This window comes from Microtus ochrogaster, chromosome 8, assembly GCF_000317375.1.
Source record: "Microtus ochrogaster isolate Prairie Vole_2 chromosome 8, MicOch1.0, whole genome shotgun sequence".
Classification (NCBI taxonomy): Eukaryota; Metazoa; Chordata; class Mammalia; order Rodentia; family Cricetidae; genus Microtus; species Microtus ochrogaster.
In genome coordinates this window covers 82,613,474-82,627,619 of record NC_022015.1, presented here as the reverse complement: position 1 = coordinate 82,627,619, position 14,146 = coordinate 82,613,474, and the positions used below count along the sequence as shown (strand labels likewise).

Here is a 14,146-nt window from a genome sequence, read left to right as displayed (position 1 = left end):
AAATGAATACAGTTTCTATGTTATTATTTCCAGGGCTAAGCTAGCCGTGAGGGAGCTGGGCGGGATGAAAAGCAGGCCTGCTCAACTCATCACTGCAACATCAGTCAACACCAAGTAATACGGATTCAGGACCTGTAGCAAATATATCAAGGTGCGGTGTTAACAGAGGCCACTGGCATGGGTAAATGGACTTATTTTTGTGATTTTTATATTTCAACTGTTTAAAAAAAAATAAAAATAAAAGTTTAGGGCCAGGAGTACAGCTGGCTAAGTGTGTGTTTAACAAGAGATAAGGCCTTGAGTCCAACCCCCCCGGAACACAAATATAAAATGAAGCCATGACTTAAATTAACTAAACTCCCCAAGGGTGCAAGATCCCTCTGGATTTTGAGTGTAGCCGATATGTGTAAATTTAAACACGGAAACAGGTGCATATACACATACATGTCACAAATTTCTATGTGTCTACTATCCAAAGATGACTAAAATCCCAAACACTTATTTATAAAGCATAACTGTCATAGGTGACAACTGATGGCTGTTCTCCCAGTATACTCAACTGAAAAGTATCCTATCTGCCAGCTTCCATGGTCTCCTAAACCTTCCAGGGTGACACAGTTCCTCGTTAGATCCAAGTATCTTCCAAAAGACACCTGCTTTGACCCATCACTTCTGCTCCCCTTCCTCAATTCCCTTCCTTCTTGATATCCTGAATTCAAAACCATTTCCACTTCCACATCCCAAAGCCCTCAGCACCTACTTTTCCTGAAATGTGGGTTTTCATCAAGAGCCTTTAACCTCACTGTACGTCAGGCACAGAAAGGAGGTGAGGATCTAAAGTCAAGGTTCTCTTTAAAGTAATTGAGAGGACAAAGTCTGAGCTGGAGCCTGGCCAAGCCTGCCCACTGCTGAAGGAAGCACAGATGAAAGAATATCCCCTAGGGTCAGTCTGCTATGCTTTCTCTTGTTTATGTTGCATGCCTCATTTGCATTTTAAAGCATTCTAAGATTAAAATGACCACCCTTTCCTTCCCATTCTTCAGGTGGAAGAGGCAAGCTTACAGAGGCCAAGACATCTGATCACAACTACATTTGTAGTAAGTTTAGGCAGGCAAGGAATCCTAACAGGTCTGACAGCAACAACCCAAGCCTTAATCACTTTGCCAAAAGTGATTAATGTACATTCTTGGTACATTCTAACTGTAACCCGTAGGTCTCTGTGAATGGGGAGAAGAGCAAAATGAAATTCTGGAGAGGGTCCCCCAAGATGCCTGTCGTAATGGAAGTTCTGCCCTGTGGAGAACTGTTGTGCTAAGCAATTCACCCCCCAATACCACAAAATCAGGAAATTTTAAAATCAAGAGAGTTATGGTCGCAGCTCATTGATTTTCCTGACTTTTGAACAAAACAATAATCATTAAAAATCAATCTTTAAATTCAGTAACCACAGAGTATTCATTAAGGGACCCACCTTCTAAAAATCACAGCTATTAAAATTAGTTAAGATTCAAACACTTCAAAGAGCAAAGATTTTTTTTATTCAAAAAGTATTACAGAGTAATCAAGTTTCTTTTTAAAATAAAATTTCAGAATTATTTTTTTCTATTCTACTTGGAAGTCACCGCAATATGTATACATGTACAATAGAGTAGTTCATTTCCACAGATTCTGGGTACTCCAACCTACATAAATTACCTTGACGTTAAGGTTTGTTCCAATTTTTATTTTATCTTCTTATTCCAAGTAAATAATAGCTCATCTTTTGGTCTACTTCAGCTGAGTGACACAACCATTATGATGTTGTGGGATATTATAATTACTAGTTATAATATGGATATAAAAATATTGAGAAATAAAAAGCAGTATGTTGCTGAGTATACTGCTTTTGCTATGTTACATTATTAATTCCTGTTAGTTCATAAACTCACGAAAAAAATATTTTTTCTATCAATTAGGAGCAGATTTAAAAGGGAGCAAGCACAAATCATTATTAAGAGGAAAACCACTGTATTTTAAAGTCATTTAATTATTCAAGTACACATTTTTTTTCCCACAATACCAGCAATACAATCTCCTTTCAAATGAAATATGGTTAGTCTGTTTGGGCCTCATGTTACATTCCATATAAGAAGAGGCATGACAATATCTTTATTTTTTAAGACACTTAACTGTTACTTTCTATATGGTAAGAATTTTAAACACAAAGGCAAGAAAACTCAGTTGTAACAAAATCTAGTTTCTCAGAAAAGGTCAACACAATTCTGTACCCTGGATGACATTACTTTGCAAAACAGTCTCTCAATACTAAAGTATTTGCCCAAGAAATATTTCTATTGCTAAAAACAAACAAAAGACACATTAAAATTCAACACGAGCAAACTCCAACTGCAGCTACAAATCCTGGTACTCTGAGGTTCTGGGGCTCAAGTCAAAGGCAGAAGTCTCAGACAACAGTGACAACAAAATCAAGATGATCTTGGGCAACGGAGAAAAGTGGGACTGAAGAGAAGAGGCGAGGCGAAGAATCATGAAGGCAGGAGGCCATCATCCACTTTGTCCACCAAAAACTCTGAGGCAACACAGCTCCGTGGTACATGCTACCTTGGCTTTCTCCTCTTGCTCCCTCCCTTGGACTCTAACCTCTTTAAGACATCATCCACCTCCTTCAGAACTAAATGGGACTTCGGGATGGAGAGGGATGTAAGGTCAGAGGTCCTGGCTTCAAGCAAATATCCCTAGTAACAGAAAACAGGTGAGAGGGGGGGACAAAGAAATAAAGGAAGAAAATTATTTATAAAACAAAGATTGGGGGAAATTCTGGAATGGGGATGAGGAACAAGTTAGATCCAAGAGAAGTTACTGTTGGCATCTTGGATTGTCTCAGTAAGAAAGCGATATTACCCACAATTCTGGAGGAATCATCTTTTCTAGACAGTGTGCTCCAGGGCTGAAGTAGAGACAAGTTCAGAGGCCCAACAATCGTTTGATTTCCCTAATGAAACTGAGCCAAAAATTAATAAGAAAACTCACACTTTGGTCCTAACTACTTAAGCTAAATCTGTACTTAAAGAAAAATCGACCCTAAAACACTATCTTACAAGTCACAAGATGCCATATTATAATCACCTGCTTGTCCACAAAAGCATTCTTTGGAGCCTTTGGAAAAGAAATGCCAAGGAGATCAGACATGACTCCCACCTTCACACTGCTGACAACCTAGCAGAGAGAGTGATAGCTGGGGGATGCGGGATTTTAGACAGGAACAAAATTACCCTGTACCAAGTTTTACAAAAAACTGAGTTATAAAACTCAAGAAGGATGAAAAACCCACAACTGGGGCAGAGGTCGGAAAACTATGAATCCTAACAAGAGCTACCCAAAGGGCTTCACAGATGTGTGCCACTTATTCTTGAACGAGGTACGAGTCCCTCTAACCAAGAAGGAAGTTTTGAAAGAGTATGAACACTTGCCTAGGAGACAACTTGTAAGTGTCAAGAGTTGGGCTAGAATCCAGGCACTCTAGCTCGTCACTCTAACGTGCCGCAAATAAGGATAACAGCACTATTTAATAAACAACATTGCTGCATTTGGAGACCCACAATCTTGACACTTTCATACATTTTCTTTTAATACTCTTACTTTATAATTTAGGGGGGGGGGGGATCAAGATGCAGAGCAGATTTTCCAAGCTTTCAGAGCCATTGGGTAGGAATCCAACACCACCCCCCATGGTTCCCATGCGCGGGAGGGGGACTCTCTGCATTGGAAGCACGTTCGGAGTCGAGACACCCCCCTCCCGGGGACGCCAGCACCGCCCACAGCGCCCGCGCCAGGAAGACCAGCTTGCCCAGGCGGCGCTTTGCCGCTCCCGGGTCTCCAGTCCGCCCCCGCCCGGCCGGGCAGGGTACTCACCGGGAGGGAGCCGAGGGACCCTGGAAATCTTGCTGGTGATCTCAGCAGTGAGCACTGCAAAGTCCTGCTCGTAGCCTTCGAAGTCGGAAGACATGGCAGCTCGGAAATGGTCGGCCGGAGCCGGGGTCTAGCTCCGAGAGAACTCACGAAGGGGGCCGGGCCTCAGCGCAGAGACCCTGAGAAGACGCCTCCACAGCACAGCGGGGACGGGGACGGGGACGGGGACGGGGACGCCTCCCAGCCCAGTCGCTTCCTGGTTGTTCTTTGCAATCCTTGTCCCCCGGAAACTGAGGGGGGATGAGTCTTTTCTTTTCCACTCAGTCGTCGAGAGTGAAACTAAGGAAAAACGTCACTTTCACTGTCCCCTAAAGAACTACGAAAACCTCCATGCTCTCGGGGATCACCGAAAATACTTCCCCACACTGCACGTTCAGGGAAACGTCTGGGGTTCCCCCGAGCTGTAAGCAGATGCAGGCGCCTGCTTTCAGAGGGAAGACTGACGCAGCGGACCTGCCGGAAGTGGCTGTGGCGGAGCTTGCGCCAAAGGCCGTGGCGGGAGCCTGGCGGCGGCCCCGTAAACCTAAGACTCGGTGGCTCGGAGCTGGTCGCACACTCCTCACCTTCAGGGTTCGCGTTCGGCTTGCGCAGGACTGAAGAGCTCGTGACGGAGCTTTGAGAAGGAGAAAATCTGTTCCGGGTGAACCCAGGCCGTCCCGGAAATGCAATGGTCGTGGAGCGGGCGCCGGAGACCAGACTGAGGTGGGAGTCACCGCGGGGGTTGCAACCCGCGTGTGGGGCGGTCTTCGCCCAGACCTAATCGGTTCAGGATCTCCAAAATGTTGAGCCCAACTTCACTTAGTAGGACGATTTGTATCACTAGTGAAGATCCCAGAGGGTCCCGCACCACGGCACGGGCGGGAAACTGAGGCACCCGCAGGCGCAACAGCTCCGTGGGAATCCCTTAGGCATACGTCATACCCATTTATCGTAGGTCGTTTCCCGACTCTTTCCACTCCATTCAGAACTCACTTCTCCAGCTGTTCCTCGTGCGTGCATTCTTCCCTTTCCCCCCCTCGTCCCCGGAGGGAATTCATTTTTCCTTAAATACACATTTTTGTGCCCTTTCTCGTGCACTGCTTTAGTTGTGATTTTCCGCGCGCGGGCACGCACACAAACCCCACGCGCGCGTCGCTTTCTTTGCTTTGACCCTTGTTCCTGTACCTTTAACCCTGATCGATTGTTAATATTGGCGCTTGCGGGAACAACTGCGGGTTATTAATTCACAAAGTACTATATGCGTAGAGCATATTACACTTAATTCACAACTCTGAGGCAGTTTAGAATGGCCTAAAAGAAGCTTGGTGTCTTGGTTTCTGTTTTGGTTTCTCGTGACCTTGACCTAATCACTCAGCCTCTCTAAGCCAGTTTCTGTTGTAGGAAGAATTGGGTAAGACCCTGCTTCTTAGCTAAGGCTTTGTTCTCTCTAACTATCCACTTAGCATGGGATAGTTAATCCTTCCTGACAGTTTGCACACAGGAGTAAAACTGTTTAATGTGTCCAGTTTACATGCAGTTCAAGATTGGGCTGTATTTTGGATCGGTCCAAAGGTAATTCTTTTTGGCCTCGATAAGATGTCAACCTCACACTAGTGTGCTTTTGGGGTGCTGTTGCAGTGCTTCTTGGAGTTAAATAAACAGCATATGGAATTTTTAAACGGAATTTTCCTGCTTTGATTTCTTTAGGTTGAGTTTCACACCAATCTAGATTCTTCTTGATGTAAAGGAGTCTGGATGTCAGCAGTGAAAATGGCGTACTCCAGGTTAACACTCTGTCAGCCAGAGGCATGACAGTTCAGGAACACATGGACTTGATGCACACAGAAATGTGTGCACAGAAAAAGAGAACCTCTAATTCTTCGAAAGAAAGAAGGCACCCAAAATGGGCACCTTCTGCTCAGTAATCAGGTTTGAAAATCTTCAAGAATTAAAGAGACTGTGTCACTGGGGCCCCATTATTGCCCTTGGTGTGATAGCAATATGTTCTACGATGGCCATGATCGACTCCATCCTGTGGTATTGGCCTTTACATACAACCGGAGGAAGTGTGAATTTTATCATGTTGATAAACTGGACTGTCATGATTATTTACAATTACTTCAATGCCATGTTTGCTGGTCCTGGCTTTGTCCCTCGGGGGTGGAAACCGGTAAGAAAATGATCTGCTTTTATAGTGAACATCACATAATTGGCCATGATAATTACATTTTGTTTTTGCCTTATCAACTTTTGTCCTAGGAGACCCTGGTGTGCTACTCCAGCCACTGATTTTCAGTTCTGATTAGAATTGATGTCTATTTGAAATATTGATTTACATTAGCTATTCCAAAGCAATTGGTACTTGTTCTTTGTTTAAATAGTAATTCAAAATAAGAGGCTGTGTGTGGTAGTTCATACCAGGGAGGCAGAGGCATGTCATCCTATGAGCTGACACGCCTGGACTAAATAGCAAATTTCCAGAGTAGGGAAGAAGCCTCAGTCTGAGAACAGGTGGAAACAGTTATCCAAAAAATGGGCAGCCTTGTGTGACTGAAGGGGGGAAAAGCAGAGTAGTGCAAACCATGGCAAACCAAGGCAAGCAGGTGAGAGAGTGTACATGGGAGCTGCCTGGACCACAGGGGTGTGTAGAGGTTTCAGGCAAAGCTCTGACAGAGCTGGATAGGAATGTTATTTTGTAATACACAGATTTGGGTGAGAGAAACAACCAGTTAGAGATGACAAGGGAGATTTGATAAAGTGTCAACTGATAACTTTACTCCGAAATACTAGTCAAGTTATCTAAAACTCAGGCTCAGATTTGGGTGAGTAGAACCATGACACTAGATTTGGGGTGAAAGTGGAGAAAAGGAAATAAAAATGAACCTCTGAGTCATTTTTTAGTCATTTTAGCACAAGTAAAGGCATTAGAAATGCGAGTTAATGACCTCCCTCCCCCATCACCCATAATAGAAATTTATTCCATTGTCGGGACCTTTATAAATCCTGACTTGTTACTGTTTAGGATCAAGTAACTAACATGCCTTTCTTTTCTATCAAGGAAAATCCTCAGGATAGCATGTATCTCCAGTACTGTAAAGTCTGCCAAGCATACAAAGCACCACGCTCACACCATTGCAGGAAGTGTAACAGGTGTGTGGCTTCTCTGTTTACCGGGAGCTGATCCTCTTGGTCGCTATGCTTTTTGTTATATCTTCTGTCATGACAATGGAAACCTTTTGTTCTCTGCAAGTGTCCTGCTTTACTTTTCTACTGCTGTGGTAAAGCACTGACCACAGAGCATTTGGGGGAAGGAAAGGGTTTATTTGGCATGCAGAATACAGTCCATCAGTTAAGAAAGCCAAAGCAGGAGCTTGAACCAGAAACTGAAGGACACAGCCTACTGACCTGCTCTTCCTAGTAGTTGGTATTTTTTCTCTTTGCTCTTCTGAGGGCCTGCCTCCCAGCTCCCAAATAATTACACATGGGACGTATTCTTACTTATGAATACCCACCCTGAGCTTGGCTTGTTTCTAACCAGCTTTTCTTAAATTATCCCGTCTATCTTTTGCCTTTGGGCTTTTACCTTTCTCTATTTCTGTATACCTTTCTTTACTTCTCACTCTGTGGCTCACTGTGTAGCTAGCTGGGGTCCCTGGGGTCCTCCTCTCCTCTTTCTCCATCCTAAATCTTTTCTCTCTTTCTCCTTCGATTTATTCTCTCTGCCTGCCAGCCCCGCCTATCTTTTCTCCTGCCTAGCTATTAGCCATTGAGCTTTTTAATTAGACTAATCGGTGTAACACAACTTCACAGAAGTCAACAAATGCATATTGAATAGCTTCAGAATTTTTTAAGTTGGAATTAAACTGGTTTTCTCAGATTCATTCATACATATTATCAAAAAATTAATGAGAAGAAAACTGAATCACTAATAAAAATTGCAAAATATGCCAGGACCTGGCTATCAGCAGCATCTGTTCATTAATATGAAATTTAGGAAATACTGAGATAGACATAAAATCTGGTTTGCTAGGAAGTCCACCTTTAGCAAAGAGACCGAGCACAAGCACTGACTCGTGTGTGCTAAGGTTGTTTTTGGTCAGAAGCTCCATGTCTAACACATTGTGAGAAAGGAAGAAAGTTGCATCTGTGTTAGGAGAGCTTTATAATCATTCTCCCGAGTCACGTGGGAACTGTATGTCAGTTATGACATTTATGAACTTAAAGAGACTGACAGCCGAGCTTCCTCCTTTATAATGAGATTCTTGCAGAGCTTCCCAGCTTGTGTAAGAAATTATTTTGTTGTTGGTTTTTCAAGACAGGGTTTCTCTTAGTAGCCCTAGCTGTCCTGAAACTCACTTTATAGACCAGGCTGGCCTCGACCTCGGAGATCTGCCTGTCTCAGACACGTTACTTGAGAAACTATTGTGATGTCTGACTGCTGTTTAAAATTTTAAAGAAGTCACCATGTAGCTTCAAAAAACCGTAAAGATGTATCTGTTTTATCAGAACTAACCCCCGTGACTCCTGTGCATACTGCATTCCTATGTGCTTGGTCTTTTGAAAACCAGAGCTAAAGGAGACAGGAGTTTGCTCTATGCTTCATGAATGTGTTCTTCGTAGATGTATAATGAAGATGGACCACCACTGTCCCTGGATCAACAACTGCTGTGGTCACCAGAACCACGCTTCGTTCACACTGTTCCTCCTGCTGGCACCTCTGGGCTGCATCCATGCTGCTTTTATTTTTGTGATGACTATGTATACACAGCTTTATAATCGGGTGAGTGGACACCGTGATACACTACCATTCCTGTCAGACTCAGTGATGTCTCCAAGGGTATTGGAGGAGTCCCTTTTAGAAATACACTTTTTGTGATTTAGCTAGTACAACAGCTTGCTTGATTAGCTCTATCAGTTCCTCCTTTTAGAAAGCTCTTTGTCTTGAAAATGAGGAAAGATTGTTTTATTCTAGAAACTCACCTTTTATAATTATTATTTTCCCTTATTCATGGTCTATTACATTTCTAACTTGGTGGTTATGGTACTTTCTTTCTGTTCCCTTCAGTTTCTGTAACAGATTGTCATTCCTTTGTTCATTTGGTCCATGGTGCAAGCGCACTCCTAAAATAAACACATTAAACCAGAAATAGTTTGAATTGACTTTTGGACATTCAGCCATGAGAGAAAGTTCAGAGGTTGTACACATTTAAAAAAAAAAATCCATAAATTGACTTAGGATCAAAAGAGGGACACAGGCCTAATAGGTATACAACAAGCTGGGGAGCACATGTCCTTCACAGTCAGGACAATCCATGTGTGACTATAGCCCATCTGTGGGCTAATCTTCCACTATTAAGGAATCGGAATTTCCATATGAACTCTCCAGAGTTTAGATGTTAGCTCCTAACTTCTGTGTGGGACCCAGCCATGAAATTGTTTTGTTACTACTTCAGAACTGTAATTTTGCTACTATTGTGTATTGTAATGTAAATATCTGATATATCTGATATCTGATAGGAAATCCCCAAAGGAGTTTGAGGCACACAGTAATGTGGGATTCTCCTCTGTAGGCTGTGAATGTCATTGGTTGATAGAGAAACTGCTTAAGCCTGTGATAGGATAGAATAGAGTTGGGGGGGGGGTACTAAACGGAATGCTGGGAGAAAGAGGTTGGAGTCAGGAGAAGCTTTGTAGCCCCGCCAGAGACAGATGCTGGAACTTTACCTGGTAAACCATAGCCACAGATACACAGATTAATAGAAATGGGTTAAATTAAGATGTAAGAGTTAGCCAATAAGAAGCTAGAGCTAATGGGCCAAACAGTGATTTAAATTATATAGTTTCTGTGCGGTTATTTTGGGGCTAAGCAGGCGAAAACAAACAAGTGGCCTCCCTACAACAACACAGGTTGAGAGCCACTGATTTAGAACTTCATACAGGCCCCACACTACCCATCTGCAGGCTCTGTTTATCAACATCCTACTAGCTCTTGACTACTGGCTGTGGAATATGCTGTGTCTGCTGCTGTCGAAGAATACTGTCATTTTAGAATAGGAAAAAGATAGTGGAGGCTTGGTGTTGCCTTGTTTATAATTACTCATTTTGTAAGGTCAGTCTCCTTCTTCTGAGAAAATAGCAGTAATTAATATATTTAAGAATTACTGATGATGGAGCTGTGGATGTATAAACCTCTTGCCCAGCATGACTGTGGCCCTGGGTTTGATTCCTTGCACTTAAAAAAAAAAATTAAAAAGAAGATACTGTACATGTCAGTAGGAGCCAAGTATTCATCAGAAACTTCTGTTTGCTGCAGTTGCCTTGGCAACATATCATTGTGGTTATCTTTTAGGTCACGCTGGGGTTTTACTGTTGATGTTATTTTTTTCTCACGGGTAGTGTACCTGTGTGTATGTATGTTCACAAGTGTGGGGCCTAGGGGCCCACATGTACGAGGACGTCCAAGGCTAATGCCAAGTATCTGTCTTGATGACTGTCCGTCGTGTACATTGAGGTAGGTTCTCTCAGCTGAACCATAGGTTGAGGTAAGATGAGTGTGGCTAACCAACTTCCCTGGGTGTGCCCTGTGTTGGCCTTGCAGACATTGGTCATATAGGAGGGCCACCGTGGCCGTGGAGCATTTCTGTGGATGCTGGGGATCTGAACTCAGCCTTCATACCTAGGCAGCCGTCTCCCTAGCTCTGGTCGTGTTGTTGCCAGTCACTTTTTCAGCAGCGCTTGCCTCAACAGCATTTCCCGTGTGCACTGTGATTGCTTGCAGCTCTCCTTTGGGTGGAACACAGTCAAGATTGACATGAGTGCGGCCCGGAGAGACCCTCTTCCAATTGTTCCCTTTGGGTTGGCTGCATTTGCTGCCACCTTGTTTGCCTTGGGATTAGCATTGGGGACAACCATAGCTGTTGGGATGCTGTTTTTCATACAGGTAAAGTTCTTGGTTGCCTCTGTCTGAAAGTTGCATGTCATTGGCTGATTGCTATAAAAAAAGAGAAAGTTTCATTCAGTATGTGAGAGAAATTACTTATTTATAAACAACTAATCACCTGTGTCCGGTAGTTAATTTTAATTTTGCCAGAATAGCTAGCCACCATTTCTTGTGATGTGAAAGTACACGTCTTTATAACTGAGAAAGCTGCTCTCACCCTACAATTGCTCATGGTCTTCACTTCCATACAAGAAACGAGTGATTGTCAATAGAATAGGAGATTCACCCATGGTCACCCACTCGTGTTCAGTAACGTAATTATTAATGAAAAGGAGGAGGTTTCTGAGGGAGTGCACAGAGATTGGTCTTTTTTTCTATAATGCTTATAAACTAAGAATCCTAATAAAAGCAAAATAATATCTTGGTGTAAATTTACATGGACCATACTTTGCGTGGATTTAGTCATAGTAAAGAAATTAGGTAGGGCAGGCGTAAGCTGTTAGTTACTTTCATGTCACGGGGACAGAGACTTGACACGACTAAGGAAAGGGGGCTTATTTGGGCTGACTGCTTCAGAAATTCAGGCTTCTGTCCTTGGCTCCACAGTGAGGCGGAGCATCGTAGCAAGGAGCAGGTAGAAGAGAGAGCTATTCACAGCATGGTGGACAGGAAGTGCAATGGCTTGTGGGGAGGGACCCAGTAAAGATTCAACCACCCAAGGATACACCTCCAGTGCCCACATTCTCCAGCAAGGCCCACAGCCAGTTTCCATAGCCTCCTGAATTAGTGCTGCCACCTAGGGACCAAGCACTCCAGATGAGCCTCTGGAGGACACTTCTTATTCACACCATAGTGGAATGGAGATACCATAGTGTAATGGAGATGTGTGGGTGACTGAAATGGGACACTGCTCTGTTGTGAACATATTAATCATAAATTTAAAGTTGGGTCCTACCACCCATGGAAAAGAGAGCTGTGTGTGCCTGGAACTCCAACACCAGTGTCAAGTGGACAGGCACAGGAGGCTTACTGGGCTTTGGTAGCTACCAGCCTGGCTAAAAAATGTTGAACTCCAGGTTTGGGAAATAGAGCAGAGGCTACCACACAGGTACATACCCCCTACACACACGCACTTACACACACACACACACACACACACACACACAAGTATATACACATACACTGCATATACATATGTGCACTGTATACACGCTCATAAACTATGCATACACATACATAATGGTAATAAATTTTAATAGCAATTACATTTAAGTACTGTTTCAACTATTTATATTACTGTTTTTTTTTTTAATACCCTGAAAATTTTGATACTTGAATTCTAATCAAAGTATTGGCTTAGCTTTGCTTTGGGTGGGCTTGCTGAGCTGGCATAGAGATGCTGCAGTGCCGTAATTAGAGGTAGACGGGCTCCGTGCTGGCTGCTACTTAACCTCTGCCATCTGTGTTGTCTTTATCTCTGGGGCAGAACAATAAAGCTCTCTTGGAATTTACTAGAATGGTAAGGATCCAAAGTAAACCAAAGTCACCTTGTTAAATTTCACTGTCATTTCCTTTCCAGATAAAAATTATTCTCAGAAACAAAACTTCTATTGAATCATGGATTGAAGAGAAGGTAAACTTCAATAATTGTTTCTTCGTTCTAAACTACTGATTACTAAGTGAGTGCTGGGCTATGGAAGTGGTCATTGGCCTGCCACACGAAAAGTAGACAAGGAGAACGTCTAGCCTTCTTTCCACTCCAGTGAACTCCCACAGAAATGCTTCCTTCACACTCCTGAGCTGCCGTTCTCTCTCGGGCAGAAAGAGAGACAGCCCATTTGGAAAAGCACCAAAAACATGAGACATTAACTTGGGCCGGTAATGTTCGGCTTGTCAGAACTCTCCTGAGTTCATCTGTTCTCAGAAGCTAAGCCAGGCCAGGTGTGGGTAGTAGTTGGATGGGCAAAACAGTGGAGTAGTGAGCAGCCGCATACAGACCTTGTCCCGTCCCTGCCATCCCAGTGTGCATCTTACAGCAGCAGTTCCCAGTCCTGTGGGCTCAAACCCAGTTCATAGTTACCCCCAGTGCCAAGTGTCACTGATAATTGCCATATTTTCTAAGTGAAAAAAAAATCGTAAAAAATTCTTTAGACAATCCATTTTGACACCGGGCGGTGGTGGCGCACACCTTTAATCCCAGCACTTGGGAGGCAGAGGCAGGCGGATCTCTGTGAGTTCGAGACCAGCCTGGTCTACAAGAGCTAGTTCCAGGACAGGCTCCAAAGCCACAGAGAAACCCTGTCTTGAAAAACCAAAAAAAAAAGAAAGAAAAAGACAATCCATTCTGATAATTTAACATTTTATAAAAAAGTAATTATATTTGTCAACCAAAAATGGAAGAAGTGGCCTTGTTTTAAAGATTCACAAATCTCTTTAATATCTGACTTAACCGAAGACAGTTGAGACCTGACATCCACTTCTGCATTCAGTCTGTTGAGATATTACTTTCTTTGATGTTTATGAAGAAAGTCCAGCTTCATACAGTTGAGTCTGTAGAAAAGATTGGAGTGTTTTGATGGGCACTTTAGACTATAATAGATATCCTTTGATTTTACATTAAAACTTGGCAAGTGATTGCCTCTCACACATCCCAGTGCTGTGATGGAAACTCAGTCTCACGCTGGCTTAGCAAGCGGTCTGCCACTGAGCTCCCCCGGCCTGACAAGGAACATTTCTTGTCAGGAACTTTTTGTACTCTTTGATATTAAAATTCATAGCATTCTGTATTTAATTATTTATAAGTAACATAAATATTTTATATTAAAATTGAAGTATGTTTAAATATAGGTAAGCTGTCAGAATCCTAATAGAGAATACAAGTTTTCCGAAAATTCTCATTTTCTCCTGGAAGCCTGAGTTTCCTTCATCTGCCTGCAGATACCTACAGTTGTGTACCTGCCATGGTGCTAGTTTGATTTTGCCTTTGAAAACATTTTCACCAAGCCAGTTCTGCTCCTCTAAAATCCTGCCTAATGCACTGTCTGAATAGTTGTTAGGCTTTCGGGAACAGAGACAAGAAAAAGATGTGTACATGTTCTATGGATATGCAATTTTTATTTTACATTTTTTGTGTGTTTTTGAGATATGGTCTCTCTACAGTTCAGACCTGCTTCAACCTCCAGAGTTCAGGGGTCGTAGGTGCACACCCTCATGTCTGTCTGTCTAGGGTCGTAGGTGCACACCCTCGTGTCTGTCTGT

General features: G+C 43.0%; 2 protein-coding genes across 7 annotated transcripts in view; one reads left to right on the top strand and one right to left on the bottom strand.

Moving 5' to 3' along the window:
• Vti1a (vesicle transport through interaction with t-SNAREs 1A) overlaps nt 1-4,114 on the bottom strand; it is a 334,479-nt gene extending 330,365 nt beyond the window's left edge. For 2 of the 4 annotated variants that reach the window (XM_005352486.3, XM_005352487.2), the window contains exon 1: nt 3,913-4,114. In XM_005352486.3, coding sequence (XP_005352543.1) covers nt 3,913-4,006 — 94 coding nt within the window. In that variant the 5' untranslated portion in view covers nt 4,007-4,114. The remainder of the gene's footprint in view (nt 1-3,912) is intronic. The other 2 variants (XM_013348180.2, XM_013348181.2) reach the window with 1 other exon arrangement.
• A 297-nt stretch (nt 4,115-4,411) lies between these two features.
• Nucleotides 4,412-14,146, top strand: part of Zdhhc6 (zinc finger DHHC-type containing 6) — a 19,082-nt gene continuing 9,347 nt past the window's right edge. The window contains exons 1-6 of one of the 3 annotated variants that reach the window (XM_005352485.3): nt 4,412-4,671; nt 5,656-6,118; nt 7,007-7,098; nt 8,569-8,728; nt 10,727-10,888; nt 12,468-12,521. In XM_005352485.3, the coding sequence (XP_005352542.1) occupies nt 5,852-6,118; nt 7,007-7,098; nt 8,569-8,728; nt 10,727-10,888; nt 12,468-12,521 (735 nt within the window). In that variant the 5' untranslated portion in view covers nt 4,412-4,671; nt 5,656-5,851. Of the gene's footprint in view, nt 4,672-4,696; nt 4,900-5,655; nt 6,119-7,006; nt 7,099-8,568; nt 8,729-10,726; nt 10,889-12,467; nt 12,522-14,146 lie in introns of those variants that run through there. The other 2 variants (XM_026781150.1, XM_026781151.1) reach the window with 2 other exon arrangements.